Source organism: Bison bison, unplaced genomic scaffold (genome assembly GCF_000754665.1).
Source record: "Bison bison bison isolate TAMUID 2011002044 unplaced genomic scaffold, Bison_UMD1.0 scf7180017864146, whole genome shotgun sequence".
In the NCBI taxonomy this organism is placed as follows: Eukaryota; Metazoa; Chordata; class Mammalia; order Artiodactyla; family Bovidae; genus Bison; species Bison bison.
Window position 1 is genome coordinate 3,137,024 of NW_011494718.1, and position 16,956 is coordinate 3,153,979.

Sequence of the window (16,956 nt, forward strand, 5' to 3'; positions counted from 1 at the left end):
AAAACAACTAAGGTTGGGACTCCACGCTTCCACTGCAGGGGTGGGGCACAGGCTGAACCCCTGATCAGGGAACTAAGATCCCCCATGCTGCATGATGTGGCCAAAATAAAACATAAAATCAAAAAATATCTAAACATCATTAATGAAAAATTAATTTGTGTTAGACAGCTCACCAATGCAGAGAGAGGTTCAATCTATATTTACTGTAAATTTTTGAAACAAGACTCTCAATAAATTTAAGAATGAAAAACATTTAGCTGCTTAAATCAGTTGGCAAGTAAAAAGAGCCAGTGGGCTCAACTAAGCACTTTTTTCATTATCCTCTGGTGCTACCAAGAAGTACAGAAGCAAGACAGACAGGTATGAGACTGGTATAAACCCAAACACTGAGGAATGAAAACATATACAGCAGTGCTCCAATTATTCTTCTGAGCTGAGGACAGAAAAGTGCGGACATGTGTGTGTTCATGTGTTCATGTGTGTGTGTTCGTGTGTGTTTGTGTGTGTTCGTGTGTGTGTTCATGCCTGTGTGTGTGTTCGTGTGTGTGTTTGTGTTCGTGTGTGTGTGTGTGTTCGTGTTCGTGTGTGTTTGTGTTTGTGTTCGTGTTCATGTGTGTGTGCACGTGTGTTCATGTGTGTTGTGTGTTCATGTGTTCGATCATATGTGTTCCTGTGTGTCCGTGTGTGTGTTCATGTATGCTTGTGTTCGTGTGTGTGTCCGTGTGTTTGCGTGTGTGCTCATGTGTATGTTCACGTGTGTGTCCGTGTATGTTTGTGTTTGTGTGTGTGTCCATGTGTGTGTGTTCGTGTTTGCGTGTGTGTTCGTGTGTATGTTCGCATGTGTGTTCCTGTGTGTGTGTGTGTGTGTGTGTTCTGCCCTCTGTGATGGTGGATGAGGCACCGTGTGAAGGGAGCACACACATTCTGCCTGTACCAGGGAGGAGCCTGACACCCAGGGAGATTAAATGTGGAGCTTCGGGAAGCTGCTCTCCTCAGCCACTGCCTTTCCAGTCCTGCAACACAGCTCATCACTGGGGGCCTGAGGAAATCTCTTTTAGCTAAAGAGATCATGTCTTCTTGAGAGAAAGAGTCAGTCAACAAGAAAGCAACAGAGACACACCTACCGGATTAGGATGAGGGAGCTGACTTTTCCGTAGTCAGCTGGAGTGAACACTACACCAACCCTTTTCCTTTCCAAAGGCTGCAAATGTAAGTGGAGGATGCCAAACCTGGATCCCTCAGACTGCACGCCCTGAAAGTTACCAATAAACGCAATTAACTTCTGGAGAGCAAGACTCTATCCTCATTAAATGCATAAATGTGACTGCTGTTCCTTTAACATGGGGATCTGACCATCCAAATCAACCCGTGGAACTTGTTCATCACGACAGTTCACGCCCATCGACAGTTGCTGAGCCCAGCTGAGAAGCAGAGGCAGAGGCTGCAGGACAGTCCAGTGTGGACGCTGGAAAGGGGCTGGGCCTCCTGGATCGGCTGCGAGCTGGGGCTACAGACCTTATCAGCAAGCTCACCTGAATGAAAAACGTCACCGAGAAAACAGACCACCAGCCTCTGCCTGAATGCTACAGGGATCCGACCAAAGCACTTTCCACTGCTGGACAGCCCTAAATTCTCTGCATTATTGTTTAAAAAGAAGCCATCTTTATTACATTTAGTCTCTCCATTCAGGAGAACGACCTATTTATTCACACCCTCCTTTTATTCTCCCCAAGATTTCTAACTTTCTCTGAATAAATTGCCTTCTAACTTTAACATTCAAGATTTAGCTCTTCATTACTGTGATAGACTTTCCCTCTTTCCATTGTTTTTTCCTAGCTCTTTCTCACTAAAAGTAATTTATTAATTTTCAGAGCTCTAACCATGTAATCTGCCTAATATCTCTCTTCTGTATTTTTAGTTTTTGCATTTGTTTTATCCCTCAGTTATTACTGGCATTTCCCATACTATCTGAAAGAAGAAACAGTAGTGCCATTTGATTCATTTTCCTTAAAATTATAAACTTCATGAAGGAATTCTGCTTTATACACATATGAATACTGAAAAAAGCTGCCAATTTAAGTATTAAAAGTATAAGAACGCACTAATTATTAAGTAATTCTTATATGCCAGGCACTGGACTACAATTAGGTATATAAAATGCTAAGCGTTCTATAAAACTATGAAATTTTCAAACATCATTATAAGTGAGAAAGAGGAGACTTGGAGAGGCCAAATTATTTACCCAGGACCACATGGAGGTACCTGGATTTGGAACTTTGAATGTCCAATTCCACACGCTCTTAACCAAAGGAGCTACACGTCTAAAAGCAAACCAACAAAAGAAAAATGCAGGCCTTTCTTAAACAACAAATGATTCTATTAAAAACTTTAAGTTAAACTTGTGTGTCAAAAGCACTGATATTGCTCAGGAGGGAGGGGATACATGTATACTTATCACTGAGCCACACTGTTGTATGGCAGAAGCCAACACAACATTGTAAAACAATTATCCTCCAACTAAAATTTTTTAAAGAAAGGAACGTTGATACTATCACTTTTTGTAAATGTAATAAATTAACAATGGGGATAATCTCCTTTGTCATAAAAAATGTAATAATCTATGAAAATCTTCAATCACAGATTACAGACCTTTTCCAAGTGAGTTGCACCATTTGCTTAAGCCTGAATAGAATACTAACGTGTAAAAGAAACAGGCATCATTTTTGGAATTTCAAATTACATATGATTAAATGGTCATGGGGCGAAATTATCTGTTAGCATAGAGGACTCGCTATACCTCCCAGCACTCCTGGGAAGCTGCCTGGTTGGAGGGGCCAAAAGCAGGACCAGCCCAACAGCACAGGACTCTGCTGCCTGGACCACTGACAAAGGGAAGGAGCACTACTGCTCGTGTCTCTTACTGCAAATAAGTCTCTGCTAAAAACCCATTAAAAACTTTGTTTTGATTCATTCTGTTTGAACTCACACTGGACGTTATCTGTGGCCTCCCTCTTTCAAGTTTCTAGAGCCAACAGTGTATCTTTGGAGGGTTATGAGTAGAGAAAGAAGAAAACATCTATGACATTTAAATATGTGTGTGCATTAAAAATACAGTGATAAGCATAAGTATGTCTACACGTGTTTGTATTTCTTTAGGAGATGCTTCATCTTTTAATTAACCTCAAGCACAGAATGCTGTGCTGTGCTGCTCAGTTGCTCAGTCATGTCCGACTCTTTGGGACCCCAAGGACTGTAGCCCGCCAGGCTCCTCTGTCCATGGGGATTCTCCAGGCAGGAATAGTGGAGTAGGTTGTTTTGCCCTTCTCCAGGGGATCTTCCAGACCCGGGATCAAACCAGGGTCTCCTGCATTGCAGGTGGATTCTTTACCAGCTGAGCTACCAGGGAAACCCCAAGCACAGAATACCCGTAAGTAAAATACTCGGCTACACCAGGGACCCACAGAAGGAATGAGTGAAAACTCAGTTTCTAGTCAAGCGACGTCCTCGCCACGTGACATGCTTATTACTCCCTCTCCAGAGTACTTATGCAAGACTTCATGAGGGCCCAGAGGTGCAAGAATTTCAGAGAAATCCTTTTATATAGGTAAGGTCAATATCACAGAAATTGGGTTATCTGCTAAAAACATGAAGCCAGCTTAGTAAGACTTAAAAAAAAAAAAAAAGTGTTTGCTTTTACTTTATCTTACCCCAAAAAGAATTCATGGGGCTGAGGAATTTTAAGAGAATTATAAATTCTGGGGTCTCAAGTTTTACAGTTTTCTACAGAGGTCTGATTCAATTGTTATTTCTTCACTCACATGAACCTAAATAATTAAATTAAAATGATTTACAGGCTCACATGAACCCCAGGCTCCTGCTGCATTAGTTAACTAGAAAAAGCTGCTATGTATACTTAACTGCTAGAATAGAAAAATAGAGAGCCACATATATTACGAAAAGACACTTGAAACATAAATCAGTGAGGCCCATATGCTATGAGTCTAATTTGTCAGCATTCTTTTTTCTGTTTAAAGATGACATCCTACCAGGTAAGGGCAAGCTTTGGTAAGCTGGAATTCACTGGTTGTGAGATTAATCATTTGCATATCGGTGCCAAACCTATAAAGAAAAAAAAAAAAAAAACATTTAAAATAGCATTCAGATCACCAAGAAAGAACATATGTGTGTGTTTTCACACATGTCCAGTTCACCCTGACCTCTCATTCCTGTGCCCAGCTCCCCACACAGCACCTGGCACGCTGTAAGAGCACAATGAATACTATGGAATGAATAGTGTTGGCAGCACAGAATGTACAGACTCCTTTGGTGACAAAAGCTCCAAATCTGAAGCAATTCTTTTCCTCCAAATGGTTCAAAGCTGTGGAAGCTGACAGGAGGTGACTCTCAACCAAGGACATTGCTATCTCCCAGCGGCCCCCTGGCCACACCTGGAGACACTTTTGATTGCCCGGCTGGTGAAGTCCTACCAGAATCTACTGGGTGGAAGCTAGGGATGCTGCCAAACAACCTCCAAAGCACCGAGCACATCTCCTCTCTCATCATACAGAGTCAGGGTCCAAAACACCAGCAGTGCTGAAGCTGAGACATGGGGGGTGAGGTGTCACTAAGCCAGAAGAGGAAATGTTCTAAGTGAAACCATGACTGTTGTACAAAGATAAGATTAACAGATACAAATTCTGATCTTACCTTGTATCAGAACCCTAGGCTAAAATATACTAAACCACCACTAAACTCACTGCTTGCATTGCCCGGCGCTCACTGCTTTCAATTCTAAATTTTAGGAGTATATGTGAAAAATCATGGCGGGAAAGCTTCCCTGATAAGAATGCTGTTGGGCCCTGAACTTGACACAGTAACACTGAAGAGCCACACAATGCACGGGACTGGCACGTGCCATGGGGTCTGCACGTAGGGGCAGGGGTGGATGTCACAGGCTGAGCCCATGTACATCCATGCACAGAACCGGGGGAAATGCAAAGGACGCTGAACAGTTGCGGGTCTTAACAGGACAGGCCCTCAACTCCTCCTAGCAACCGCCCCTGCCCCGTGAGAGGTCTTCACCCGCTGGGCGTTACCATTTGTGCAGCAGGCGCGCAGCGGCCTCAGGCTTCGGGTACAAAGAGACGGGCAGGAGCTGCAGGGAGACTGGCCACGAGGAGGGGTTCTTCACCACGAAGTACTTCACCTAGACGTGTGGGAAGGAGAGTCAGTTCTGGAGACAGCACCACCCCTGAGATGCAGCTACAGAGACTGATCACCTGCATCTCACCAGGAACCATCACCTAGGCAATTCCAGGAACGGTCTAGAGAATCAACAGCCTGCGTGCATCACAACAGCTGCACAACGTGAGGTAGAGGAGCTGCAGAAGATGGAAGGAGACGCAGGCCACTGGGCCAGGCAAGGACAGGCCCTGGGCTGGATGCTGTAAAGTACGCATGTGAGTGGGATAAGTGGAAACCTTTGTACGGAGACTGCAGATCAGGCATAACTGTTGTACTTAATGCTTACATTTTCTGATTTTGATAGTTAGACTCTGATATGCAAGAAGATGTCTAGTTCTTAAGAAATTCACATGGAAGTGGAGTCGGGGCATCATGTCCGACCCTCTCACACAGCTCATAAAAACACGTGTGTGGAAAGAGAGGGGAAACATCAAGCCAAGTACGGCAAATGTTAAAAATAGATGAATCTGCATGAACGGCAACTGGGAGTTTTTGGTACTGCTCTTGAAACTCTTCAAGTTGAACTTTTTCAAAACAGAATGCTTTAAAAAAGCAGTCTTGGGATGTCTTCCCTAAGAAGCTCAATGAGTACCTGAGGAAATATAAATTATTACAAGGACCACAGTGACCTGGCTCTCAGGTAAGGAGACTTTCCAGATAAAACCTCAAGGCTGCTGTCACTGCCTTCGCTCTGCCCTCCTCCGCCATCAGCTCAGGAGAAGCTTGCACACAGGAAGGGAGCCAAGGATGCAAGCAAGTGACAGAGGATGCTCCCTTCTGAGCTGCAAACTCACCCACTTCTGCTGAGCCTGTGTCAGCCACGACCTCCTCTGCGGCTACAGCTAAGTACTCTCTTAGCTGGTGGATTCTGAGCTGAATACAGACTTCATAACATGTATCTGCTTAAAGCATTTCAGTCTATTCCTGAGTTTATTCCTTATTTTGTTCTTCCGACACCTCCCTCCTAAAAGCGCTGAATAGCATACATGTGTCACTTAAATTTCAACTAACTTTGATTCTGGAACAGTATCTCAAGGTGGAAATACTTGGTTAATGTAAAAACTCAAGAGCTGAGGTGTCGCGGATGAAGAAATGAGAAGACGTGGGAGCCTCACCATGCTGTTCCTCAGGGCGGTGGCACTGAAGTTCAACACGAGGCCAGGCTCAGGGACCAAACGAGGCAGGAAGACAGCAAAAGGCTCCGACTCCTTGGATTTCTTTGAATGGGCAAACCGAGTCACTCCTAAAACAGTCCTTCTGCGAAATTCGTAAAGAAAGAAATTACAGGAAATAATTTTGACATATAGAAAAGAAATCACTAAATATCACTCCAACTAAAAGGAACAAGAGTCTCTTGGGAAAAAATGGCTTATTCAGGGTATGCGTGTGCTCAGTCACTTCAATCGTGTCCAACTCTTTGTGATCCCATGGACTGTAGCCTGCCAGGCTCCTGTCCATGGGTTTTCCCAGGCAAGAATACTGGAGTGGGTTGCCATGCCCTCCTCCAGAGGATCTTCCAGACCCAGGGATCAAAACTGCCTCTCCTGTATTGCAGGTAGATTCTTTACCACCGAGCCACCTGGGAAGTCTATTCAGGGTATGGGGGAGACAAAGTACAAGATGATCTTGGAACATCCCGTCTTACTAGAAAGCAAGGAAGTGCTCAAAGAATGATGGGTACACACCAAAGACCCAAAAGCTTGCCTCAACGGGCTCCCATCAGCCTAATCTGGGACAAATCGACATCAAAAATGATAATGATGCTAATGATGGTAATGACCAAAGAATTCATAGTGATGCTCAAGAGTGTAGAATGAATAAAATAATTAGCAATATCACCATTGTTGCCGCCATCAATTCAATAACTGATCTCAGGCAATGATTATCAATGGGTGCCAAAATGCTACAGCGAAACATTCTCAGGGAACAGGAAATGTGTACAGACTCAAACTATCATAGCACATATTATTTATTAATTGCAAAAGGAAAAACATAGTCTACAATGGAGAGAGTCAAATGATTCAACCAAACAATGTCAATAATGGGACAAATTGATATTTATGTCCCTCCTCAGGTGACGCAATTATAAGCACACAAGAGCAACCAAGTAATTAGTACTTACTAATTTTAAAAATGTTTAACAGGAATGTAAACCTGAAGAAGCAATCCCAAAAAATCCAGAGTGTTGAATGTTCCCTAAGACAGCTGGCTATGATGCTTTAAAACATCACACTATGAAAGATGAGGAAAGGTGGGGGCACTAAAGAAAATTAAGGAACCATGATGACTAAATACAATGCACTCTCCTTGAATGCATCCTGGATTTTACAAAAAGGAAAAGACAGCTATAATGGATATTTTGGGGTCAACTAGGGGCTTTCCTGGGTTCAGATGGTAAACGCATGCAACGTGGGAGACCTGGGTTCAATCCCTGGGTTGGGAAGATCGCCTGGAGAAAGGAAGAGCTGTCCACTCCAGTATTCTTGTAGAGAATTCCATGGACTGAGGAACTTGGCAAGCTACAGTCCACAGGGTCGCAAAGAGTCAGGGCCGACTAAGCAACTAGCACTTTCACTTTCACACTAGGGAAATGTGAATCTGGACGTTTATTAGTTCATATAACCTCATCAGTGTTAAGCTTCTTGGGCATGTAACGACAGTGAAGGTATATGCAGGAGAATGTTCCTTAGGAAAAAAAGTCTTTCTTAATAAAGTACTAAGGGCTGAAGTGTCATGGTATCCACAGCTTACTTTCAAATGACTCGGCAAAAACGAAGTGTGTGTGTATGTGTGCATATAGACACAGGTAGGGAGAGAGAAAAAAACAGCAGAAGTGGTAAGATGTAAACATCTGGTGAGTCCAAATTAGGAATATTTGAGTACTCATCATATTATACTTTTCAACTCTTCTGAGGTTTGAAATCTGTCAAAATAAAGGCTGGATATTAAAAATTCACTATTGAAATGTCAACAAAGATTATGTTAAAGTGTCCCCCCAGTGCTGAATAAAAGAAACAAAGAGAGGTGAAAACATACTTGCAGACATCACCATGTTTTAACTTCTTCCATCTTTCATATAATGTATTTGCAAGTTCGGAATCCACATCCCAGGTAGACGGATCCAGAGAAAGGCTCCCTTCCCAGTCAGGATTTTCTACAAGTTAGACCAGACTTACTGTTTAGACGCACAGGAAACATAATTCACTTAGTAAATAATGCCAAGGGTTGAGGGCTAAAACTTCTCAAACGCAGAGGACAGTAAAGTGATCAGTGACTCCTGTCCGCTGATTGCTTTACTACAAGTCCCTCTAACTCAATGGCAAATGAGATATCAAATCAAAGGAACATGTATAAAACAAAACTAAATCGAATTATGGGAAGGTAATAACATAAAAGACACATGGCTCATGAATACAGCCTGAAACAAGGTAAAAATCATACTCAGACCATGTTCAACAGCTTTAAATCTAAAAGGCTAAACACTGCGTCATGTACGTGCTAGTCGTCTCTGCGCTGGGTTACCGGGCAGAAGGCCAACGCGCCAACAGGCGGCAATCCTCAGAAACGAGGGCTGCGAGCAGGGCTCAGCCTAAAGGCGCGCGTTTACACTCATAAACGGGTCCCCGTCTGCTGGTCTGCCCTGCCTTGTCTGTGCTAGAAGACAAGGGTGGGGAAGTGGGAGTCATGCAAAGGAAACTCCTGTGCTAGAACTCTCTCCTTAGGCTATGTATTTTAATAAGTCAACAGGCAGGAAGCAAACTCGGAACAGCTTTCTCTATCGACACCTTGGCCTCCAGTCTCACACAACAACGAGTGCTCCCTATAAGATGCTTATACTCTCTTCAAAGACAATTCCAAATTATTATTATTATTTTTTTTACTAACTTCTAGTCGGCCCCGTTATAAAAGAATCAGAGTCCAACTGTTCCTGGTGACAAGGTTGCTATTATGATCAAACATCGTGTTTGAAAAAGTCCCTTACAGAAGTGCAGGTTAAGACGTAAGGGGGTGTTAATTACACAGGCACCTCAGATGGTTCTGGAAGTCATTCGGTTAATGATCATGCTCTTAAAGAATAGAATATGATGCAATGATGTTAAAGGACTAATCATTCCATCTACAAATGTGAATCTTCCTCACTAATTCCCACCCCACCCAACACTAGAGGTCTACAGAAAGCCTAAGGGCAGAATACTTACCTGCTTTTGATTTTCCCATGAAATAATGCATGCCACAATGTGCTATCACTTCAAAACCCAGACTCCCTTCCTAGATTGAAAAGTAATATATGAATAACTTAAAACACAACACTAAACACAAAAATCCTAATGCACTCAAACGCACAGCACACATGGGCCTCCACCTCTGCGAACGTCCCTTTAACCAGAAGCCAAACAACTAGGAAGTGATTTCTTGGCCTTCTTTCTCCTTGGTTGAGAGCTCTGACTGTCCCTCATAGCAGGGTCACTACAGTGGATTCTGGGCAATAATCAACACCCACAGTGACCCCCCAGGGCCCTACAGACACCAAGCTGCCTTCTAAATTAAAGACTAAATTAGTCTCAGGATATTCTCAGTAGGATTTGTAAAACACTGCATTCTAATCCATCGTAACTCCTAAACTATTCAGGACATTTAAATGAATGTCCCACTTCCTAAATTGGGAAAGCATAGATCGCCTCTTCCACACATTCCTACAGCCTGCCTGCTCCCTCCCAGTCACTCTTCTCATATGCAGCCCTTGATGGAAAAAGGAAATATCTAAGAAATCTCCCCTGCTCAAAATATGGATTAATAAAATTAACCTTACATTTTGTTTAGCATACTTTTAGACGCCCTATCTTTAAGTTTTTAGCAAAACATGAGGCACTTCTATCTATGAAACACCAACGCTAATAAGTGAGAAAAATCATAAAGATGGTTGTATGAATGTCTCATAGTGAAAAATTAGAACCCAGCATTATACAGAAGAGCTTGGATAAAAAGAAGCAATAACAGTAACTAAATGAAAAGAAATAAACATTAAGAAAAAATGAGACATGTTCAAGGTAAGATCTAAATTAAATACAATATACAAAGACTTTAGAAAGTATTTGCTTAATCGCGAATCCTTTCAGGCTTTAGATTATGGCCCACTAGGAAATTCAAGGACTATGAGCAGCTGAGAGTCACTTACCAGAGGTCTAAATAAAGCATTTAACAGTTTATTTGAAATCACTGCAAATATGTACTAATGGCACAAATGTGTTTACTATAGCAAGCACATATTCCTTGCTCATTTTGGAAATAAGTGAAAATGAGATCTATGGGTTTGTAATGCCTTATTTTCACTTGAAAATTACTTCATGTATTACTTTACGAAAAAGAGAAGCTGTTTTCAAATAGATTTCCATACTAAACAATTTATCATCTAAGACTGGCCTGGTAATATCCATTAATTTCTTAGACAGCCTTAGAAAATATGAGGTCAAGTCCATCAACAAAATCCAAGCACCATAAGGTAAGCTAATAAGAAGAAATAGCAATTATTACAAAAGTTATAACACATATGGAGTGTGTAAACAATACCTTGGTGGGCGCTGAGTAAATCTGAAGAGGTATTGCAAAAACAGCACCTATGTTTGTAGTCAAAAACACATGGGTGAATACATTTATGGCAATGTCTTTAACAGCAAGTTTCAAAGAAAATATTTTCCAACAGCCTGGAGGTAGAAATAAAGGGCCAGTGAAATTCAGAATCTAAAAAGAAAAGAAGTAAGAGAAATTACTTTCCTAACTAATGCTAATTATGATTAAAATCATCATACTGTGTGATACTAAAGTTCTTCTATACTTTGAGAAATAAAATATTACTTAATTATTTCCAAGTCAAATACTGACATATTTTTCTATAAATAATAGGTTTCATTTAATATTTAACATGCACTTGTTTTTAAATTTCACAAAATAATCTTGATATGTTCATAGCCAGTATTTTACCAAAACCTACTATTTTATCATGAACGAGGCTTATTTTTACTAAATGTAATCTTCTTAGGATAAATTGTAATTTACAATATTTTTAAATAATGGTAGTAATAAATATCTCTAATGGGATATACCCTGGTCCCTTTGAGCTCCCTGAACAATAGTTTGAAAAAATAAAGAGAGCCTAAAAGTAATTCTGAAAATTTTAAAAGAAACATACTTGCTTTAAAATTTGTAAGTGAAAGATTTTATAAATAATTAATTTCATAGTATTTGACCTTAAACAAAGCTTAAAATAGGCTAAAACTTAAATAAAAATACCATATGTACCTTTAAAACGTGCTTGGTCTCCTTGGAAACAAACACATCATTTAATACAACACCATGGTCAAAATGGTTGAGGTACCACAATGACCAAAGCCCTGAAGTATTCTCGTGATTCTCTATGTGAAACTGGGTTGCAGAAGGGTCCATTCGAAAATACCTGTGAACACAGGACAGTCATGACATCAGTCCCGTGTATACAGACAACCGTAAGGGCGAGAATGAGCCTCTAACCGCAACACAGCAGTCACACATAACCCTAACCTAGCCTAAAAAAAAATACCATCGTTGCATAAAAGCATCACAGAATGAATGTGAGCACCTTCTTCAGCCTTCCTGCCCACAAGCGGAGCATCCGGAGGCGCAAGGGTGCAGTGTGGCCAGCACCAAGACAGCTCACAGAGGCCAAGGCAGAAACCAGGCCCCGAATGTAACTCAGAAATGTGGCGGGAATATGCTTTCCTCCTTCCACACACAGCTGCCCGGCCCGGATCCCATCCACCACCTCCATCATTCAGCTTCCCCTTTCCCATCCTGCAAACCACCCTTGCACAGCCTGCTAGCATTGCTAACTCTGGAAGGCAAGTCCAGAGAGAGAATCATACACGTTATCACTTCCTTGTTAAATCACCTCCGGGCTACGGCGGGGTGGGGAACCGAACAATTTCAGGGAAAGAGGAGTGAAACCCACCCTTGAACCACAGGGGAGGAGAGGCATGCTTTTAGTGTCGGGGTATCTTTTTTCTTGCCGTCTTCTCTCGCCCCACTCTCACAGGATGGAGCTGTTGGGAGGCAGAAGGAAATAAATGTGAAGAATCAGTATCTTTTCTTTCGTTTGCCCAAATGAAAATAACTGTTTTATTTATAACATTTTAATTACTTCACATTTTTGTCTCCATTATAATCGCGCATGAGATATAAATGGTAAAATCCTTTCTTGAACACTATCTTTCCTCCTTACTGGCCGGTTGTCAGTTACCCAGAACATGGTACTACCCAGCTCTTTGCTAAACCAACCTCTCATTTCTTCTTTTGGAGGAGAAGAGAGTCAATGCTTTGTGGCTCTCCTTTTGTAAAGATCTTAAGAGGCAAAATTGAAGGCAGGAGGAGAAGGGGACAACAGAGGATGAGCTGGCTGGATGGCATCACTGACTCAATGGACATGAGTCTGAGTAAACTCCAGGAGTTGGTGATGGACAGGGAGGCCTGGCATGCTGCAGTCCATGGGGTCGCAAAGAGTCGGACACAACTGAGTGACTGAACTGAACTAATAGGTAAGTCCTTGGGTCTGCAGAGACGACAAAAGTGAACAGTCAAGCCCACTAGGGTGGGTGAAGAGATGCTTGTGGAGGTGTAAGCCAGAAATGAACAGGTGAGCCCAAGATCACAGAGGAGCCTCACAGCCAAAGTGGGACCTCGCTGCCAAAACACTGTTGAATCATCAATCACTCGTATGTGTTCCTTGAGCCAGGTCAGGACACCATCACACTGGGACTAAATTCTTAACTCTGATACTAATACCTGACTTTTTTTTTAGCTGTATGTTAATATATGTTCCCCTCCTAAAATTCAAACACTAACAAAAAGATGTGAAAATAAACATCTACCTTTCCCTAGACGAGAGAAACAACTGGCAGCAGACTCCCGAGCATCCTTCCAGTGCTCTAACACATGCAACACACAGGGACCCTTAGAGAACCACCCTGCCGACACTGCAGACTCCTGAGCATCCTTCCAGTGCTCTAACATATGCAAACACACAGGGACCCTTAGAGAACCACCCTGCCGACAATGCAGACTACAGAGCATCTCTCCAGTGCTCTAACACATGCAAACCCACAGGGACCCTTAGAGAACCACCCTGCCGACACTGCACACCTGTTTATGACTCTTATACCTAAAAAGGCCTAGGCCCCACCCCCATGCAGATGAATTACAATTTAACCAATCTCCTGTTCTGTTGCCACAAACAATGCATATTTTTGTTATTACAATTCTGAATATACACAAGTGTATCTCTCATAAAGATACACTCCCAGGATAAGCTCGGAGAAGTAGAATTCAGGATCAGAGAGCATATATGCACATCTTAAGTTTTCAGAGAAATTGCCAATTTTCCCTCCTAAATAGCATGCATCAATTTATATTTATGTCCAAAAAATCAGTGTTGTTTTCTTTCTAGGCATTACTAACACAGAATACTAACAATCTTTTTAATCTTCACAGACCTAAGTCCCGAGTTATATCTCACTTACTGCTTTAAATTAACATTTCTTTCAATATAAGTGAATCGGGTCTTGTTTTCATAATTTAAAATGCATTTCATTCCTTTGTAGAAACCTTCTGAACTATAAATAAGACTGAGGAGAGGACTGGGTTGACACTCACTAGATATCCTGCATTGCATTCTACACAAAGAAACCAACCTGGGGATGCACAACCCTACCTGTAAAAGCAGTACGTCCGTCACACACGTACAACCTGGCCTTTGAAACCACCAACTGAGTTTCGACCTATAAACTCAAAATCCTGCTCACGTGGCGTCACAGAAGCGGCACACCACTACTTCTTCCATCAGGTTACCTCTCAGAACTGTCAAGGCTGTGGAACTGAAATGAAGCCCACTGGCTTCAAAAGCCTTGCCTAGGCTGTAGCTGAGTCATCACAGAAAGAACTAGTGTCATAACGACTAAATGACGAAAACAAAGACAGTCTCCAGCATTTTAAAAATCTGTACCTTTGCAAGTAAAAGAAGCAATTTTTGTAAAGTTCGTTGTGGAAGTAGGTAGGAGTACCGGTTCAAACTGCAGAGACAGGACATCTCTCTGGGAGAAATGACGTACATCCTGTAAAAAAAAACAATCCGCAATACTGCTCTTAGCGGGGTGGAGGCTGATCCAGGTTGAATCAACCCTGTCAAAACGGCTGAGAAGCTCAGACTGGCACAGAGAGCAACTGTTCAGTAGAAGGGTAATGACACGTGCTATTCTGTAATAGCACGAAGGGGTGCTGACAACCTTCACCCAAATATGGGCTCGAGCAAGGGAAAATGCGTTTCAATGGAAGCAAAAGATAACAGAGACAAGTGTTCTCTCAAAAATCCTCATGTTCTGTAATTAAATATACACTTGTAAGTTTAAACTATACTTTACACAAGTATTTAAAATTACCTGTATCCATATAAGGCTGTTTCCTGAATGTAATATATACATATTCACTGCTGAATCGTCTGTTCAAAAGAATCAAAGTAATGAGATTAAAATAAAGGGCCATCTCATTCTCACATTTTCATACTGAAGTTAAAGCATCACAGAACGCATTTCTATTAAAAAATGCAATTCATCTTCCAACACTAAAATTGAAATGAGGAGCTGTTTTCTGGTGGGTATTCTTTGAAGTCACAAGACAAAGGACTCTGGCAAAAAGACTGACCTGTCAACACTGACTCTCTAATGATGAAGTACTAGGAGAAAAAGTCTGAGTGTAGGGTCACACTCCTGCTCCCTAGATGAAACTAACCAACTGGACTGCTTCCAATAAAGCTGAGGTCTCCTACTGACCAGACAGCCCCTCACTTCCTTACTGAACAACCACACTCGGAAAAAATAAAACCCTGGATCTCAGGATGCAGGCTTCCCTTTAATCTTCACCAACAGAAACGCTGCCCACGCTGTAGGAGTCTTCCCTACACTGATGCCCACCTGGCCATCCTGGGAACCGACAGAAACTCAGAACCCCAGGACAAGAAAGCTCTCCTGCTGACCCATGACATATGTAATCGATTCTGAGGACGGGAAAGTAAACCATGTTTGACCAACAATTAAGACGGCCAATGTAAAACTGTATTTCGGTACCAGAACAGTATTGATAACCAATGGCAAAGCTGACATGGTAAAATTCATGGATCCTATGTCCTCTACAAAATCTCTCAGAAACTTAAACTGATAAACAAGGTTATTCTTGGCAAGTAGGACGCACAATTTCAAAGGCAAAATTCAAAGACAGGAACACTGAAATTCACACTACTCTAAGTTGTCAGGCATCCAGGATCCAGCCATACCAGGAACACACCATCAACCATGAAAAATACAAGCACCATGACTTGGTCAATTGAGCTTCTGCAAATCATAAAACAGAACCAAGACACAAGACTTAAAATACTGTGTAAATATTTATATTAGACTGTAGTGCCCATTTAATTTGTTCACCATCTTCAAAATGTCAAGAAAATTATTCCTCGGGAAAACACAGAATGGTTTGCTGGTGCCACTTAATTTACTTTAAAATAATACATGCTTACGAGCAGATGCAGATGGAAAACTAGTTACTACTGCAGTGTATTAATAATGAAAGCAAAATCTCTTTGTCTGGGATTGCAACAATGCAATCTGCGATCTCTAAGTAAATGATACAGAAAGATGATGCAGGTGAACCAAAATATATTTTACCAGAAAAGTTTAAAGAGTCTGCCATACCTGAGCTCTCAGATTTATCTGTAGCTACATAAATAATAGAGAGATGATCTAACAAATCTTGTGTGTTTTCTTCAAATTCTTTTGAGGTGTTTTCCATTGTTACAATTATGCTCATCTGTAGCCGTAAAACGTCATCCGATTCCACATAACAACTCTGAGATCGGAGGGATGGAAAAAAAGGAAAAACTCGAAAAATCAACTGAATTTTTTTATTTCAAATTTTAGGGGTGAAAAGCATTTAGGGGAAAAGCATACGCAATTCTGCAAATAAACATGCTGTTTTATTTTTTATTTCTAAACAAAGAGGCAGGAAGGCAGGCAGGAAGAAAACACTAAATTTTTAATTTTACCTTTAGTCGCTGACACACTTTATTATGTAAACTGCATTCCAGTTGCACCTGCAAGAGGCTAGAATTAGTGGTTTCCGCCTAAAAGAAGAAAAAGGAGGGAAAGAAATTACAAGGAAGCAAAAGTCTCAATCTACTATCAATAGTAAATAATCTATCACTTAATCAGAAATTAGATTTCTTCATTCATTTTATTCATTCAACATGTATTTGAGCCTCTGCTAAATGTTAGGCAAAATTCTATTTGCTGGGAATACAATAGTGAATAAAACAGAAAAATCTCTTCTGTCACTGAGCTTACATCTAATGGAAATCACAAGCTCTCCCATGGGCAACATGAAAATTCCTGTTATGGCAATAAGCAGATAAATATGTTCTAAATATACACAGGAACACTGTCGCTTGGCATTTCTTATATTTTTTGAACATTCTGCTCCAACACAGGAGCCTGCCCTTATTTGAAAGTAGGTTCACTCAGCTCAGTCGCTTAGTCGTGTCCGACTCTTTGCGACCCCATGGACTGCAGCATGCCAGGCTTCCCTGTCCATCACCAACTCCCAGAGCCTACTCAAACTCATGTCCATCAAGTCGGTGATGCC

General features: G+C 41.5%; 1 protein-coding gene across 1 annotated transcript in view; it reads right to left on the reverse strand.

Moving 5' to 3' along the window:
* The window catches only part of KIAA0922 (KIAA0922 ortholog), a 174,153-nt gene that overhangs the window by 38,999 nt on the left and 118,198 nt on the right, over positions 1-16,956 (reverse strand). Inside the window, exons 7-19 of the mRNA XM_010840798.1 lie at positions 16,361-16,438; positions 16,011-16,164; positions 14,706-14,764; positions 14,273-14,381; positions 12,227-12,317; positions 11,542-11,695; positions 10,813-10,983; positions 9,444-9,513; positions 8,281-8,398; positions 6,360-6,501; positions 5,097-5,206; positions 4,047-4,119; positions 1,125-1,252 (exon numbers count right to left, since the gene is read on the reverse strand). Coding sequence (XP_010839100.1) covers positions 1,125-1,252; positions 4,047-4,119; positions 5,097-5,206; positions 6,360-6,501; positions 8,281-8,398; positions 9,444-9,513; positions 10,813-10,983; positions 11,542-11,695; positions 12,227-12,317; positions 14,273-14,381; positions 14,706-14,764; positions 16,011-16,164; positions 16,361-16,438 — 1,457 coding nt within the window. The remainder of the gene's footprint in view (positions 1-1,124; positions 1,253-4,046; positions 4,120-5,096; positions 5,207-6,359; positions 6,502-8,280; positions 8,399-9,443; positions 9,514-10,812; positions 10,984-11,541; positions 11,696-12,226; positions 12,318-14,272; positions 14,382-14,705; positions 14,765-16,010; positions 16,165-16,360; positions 16,439-16,956) is intronic.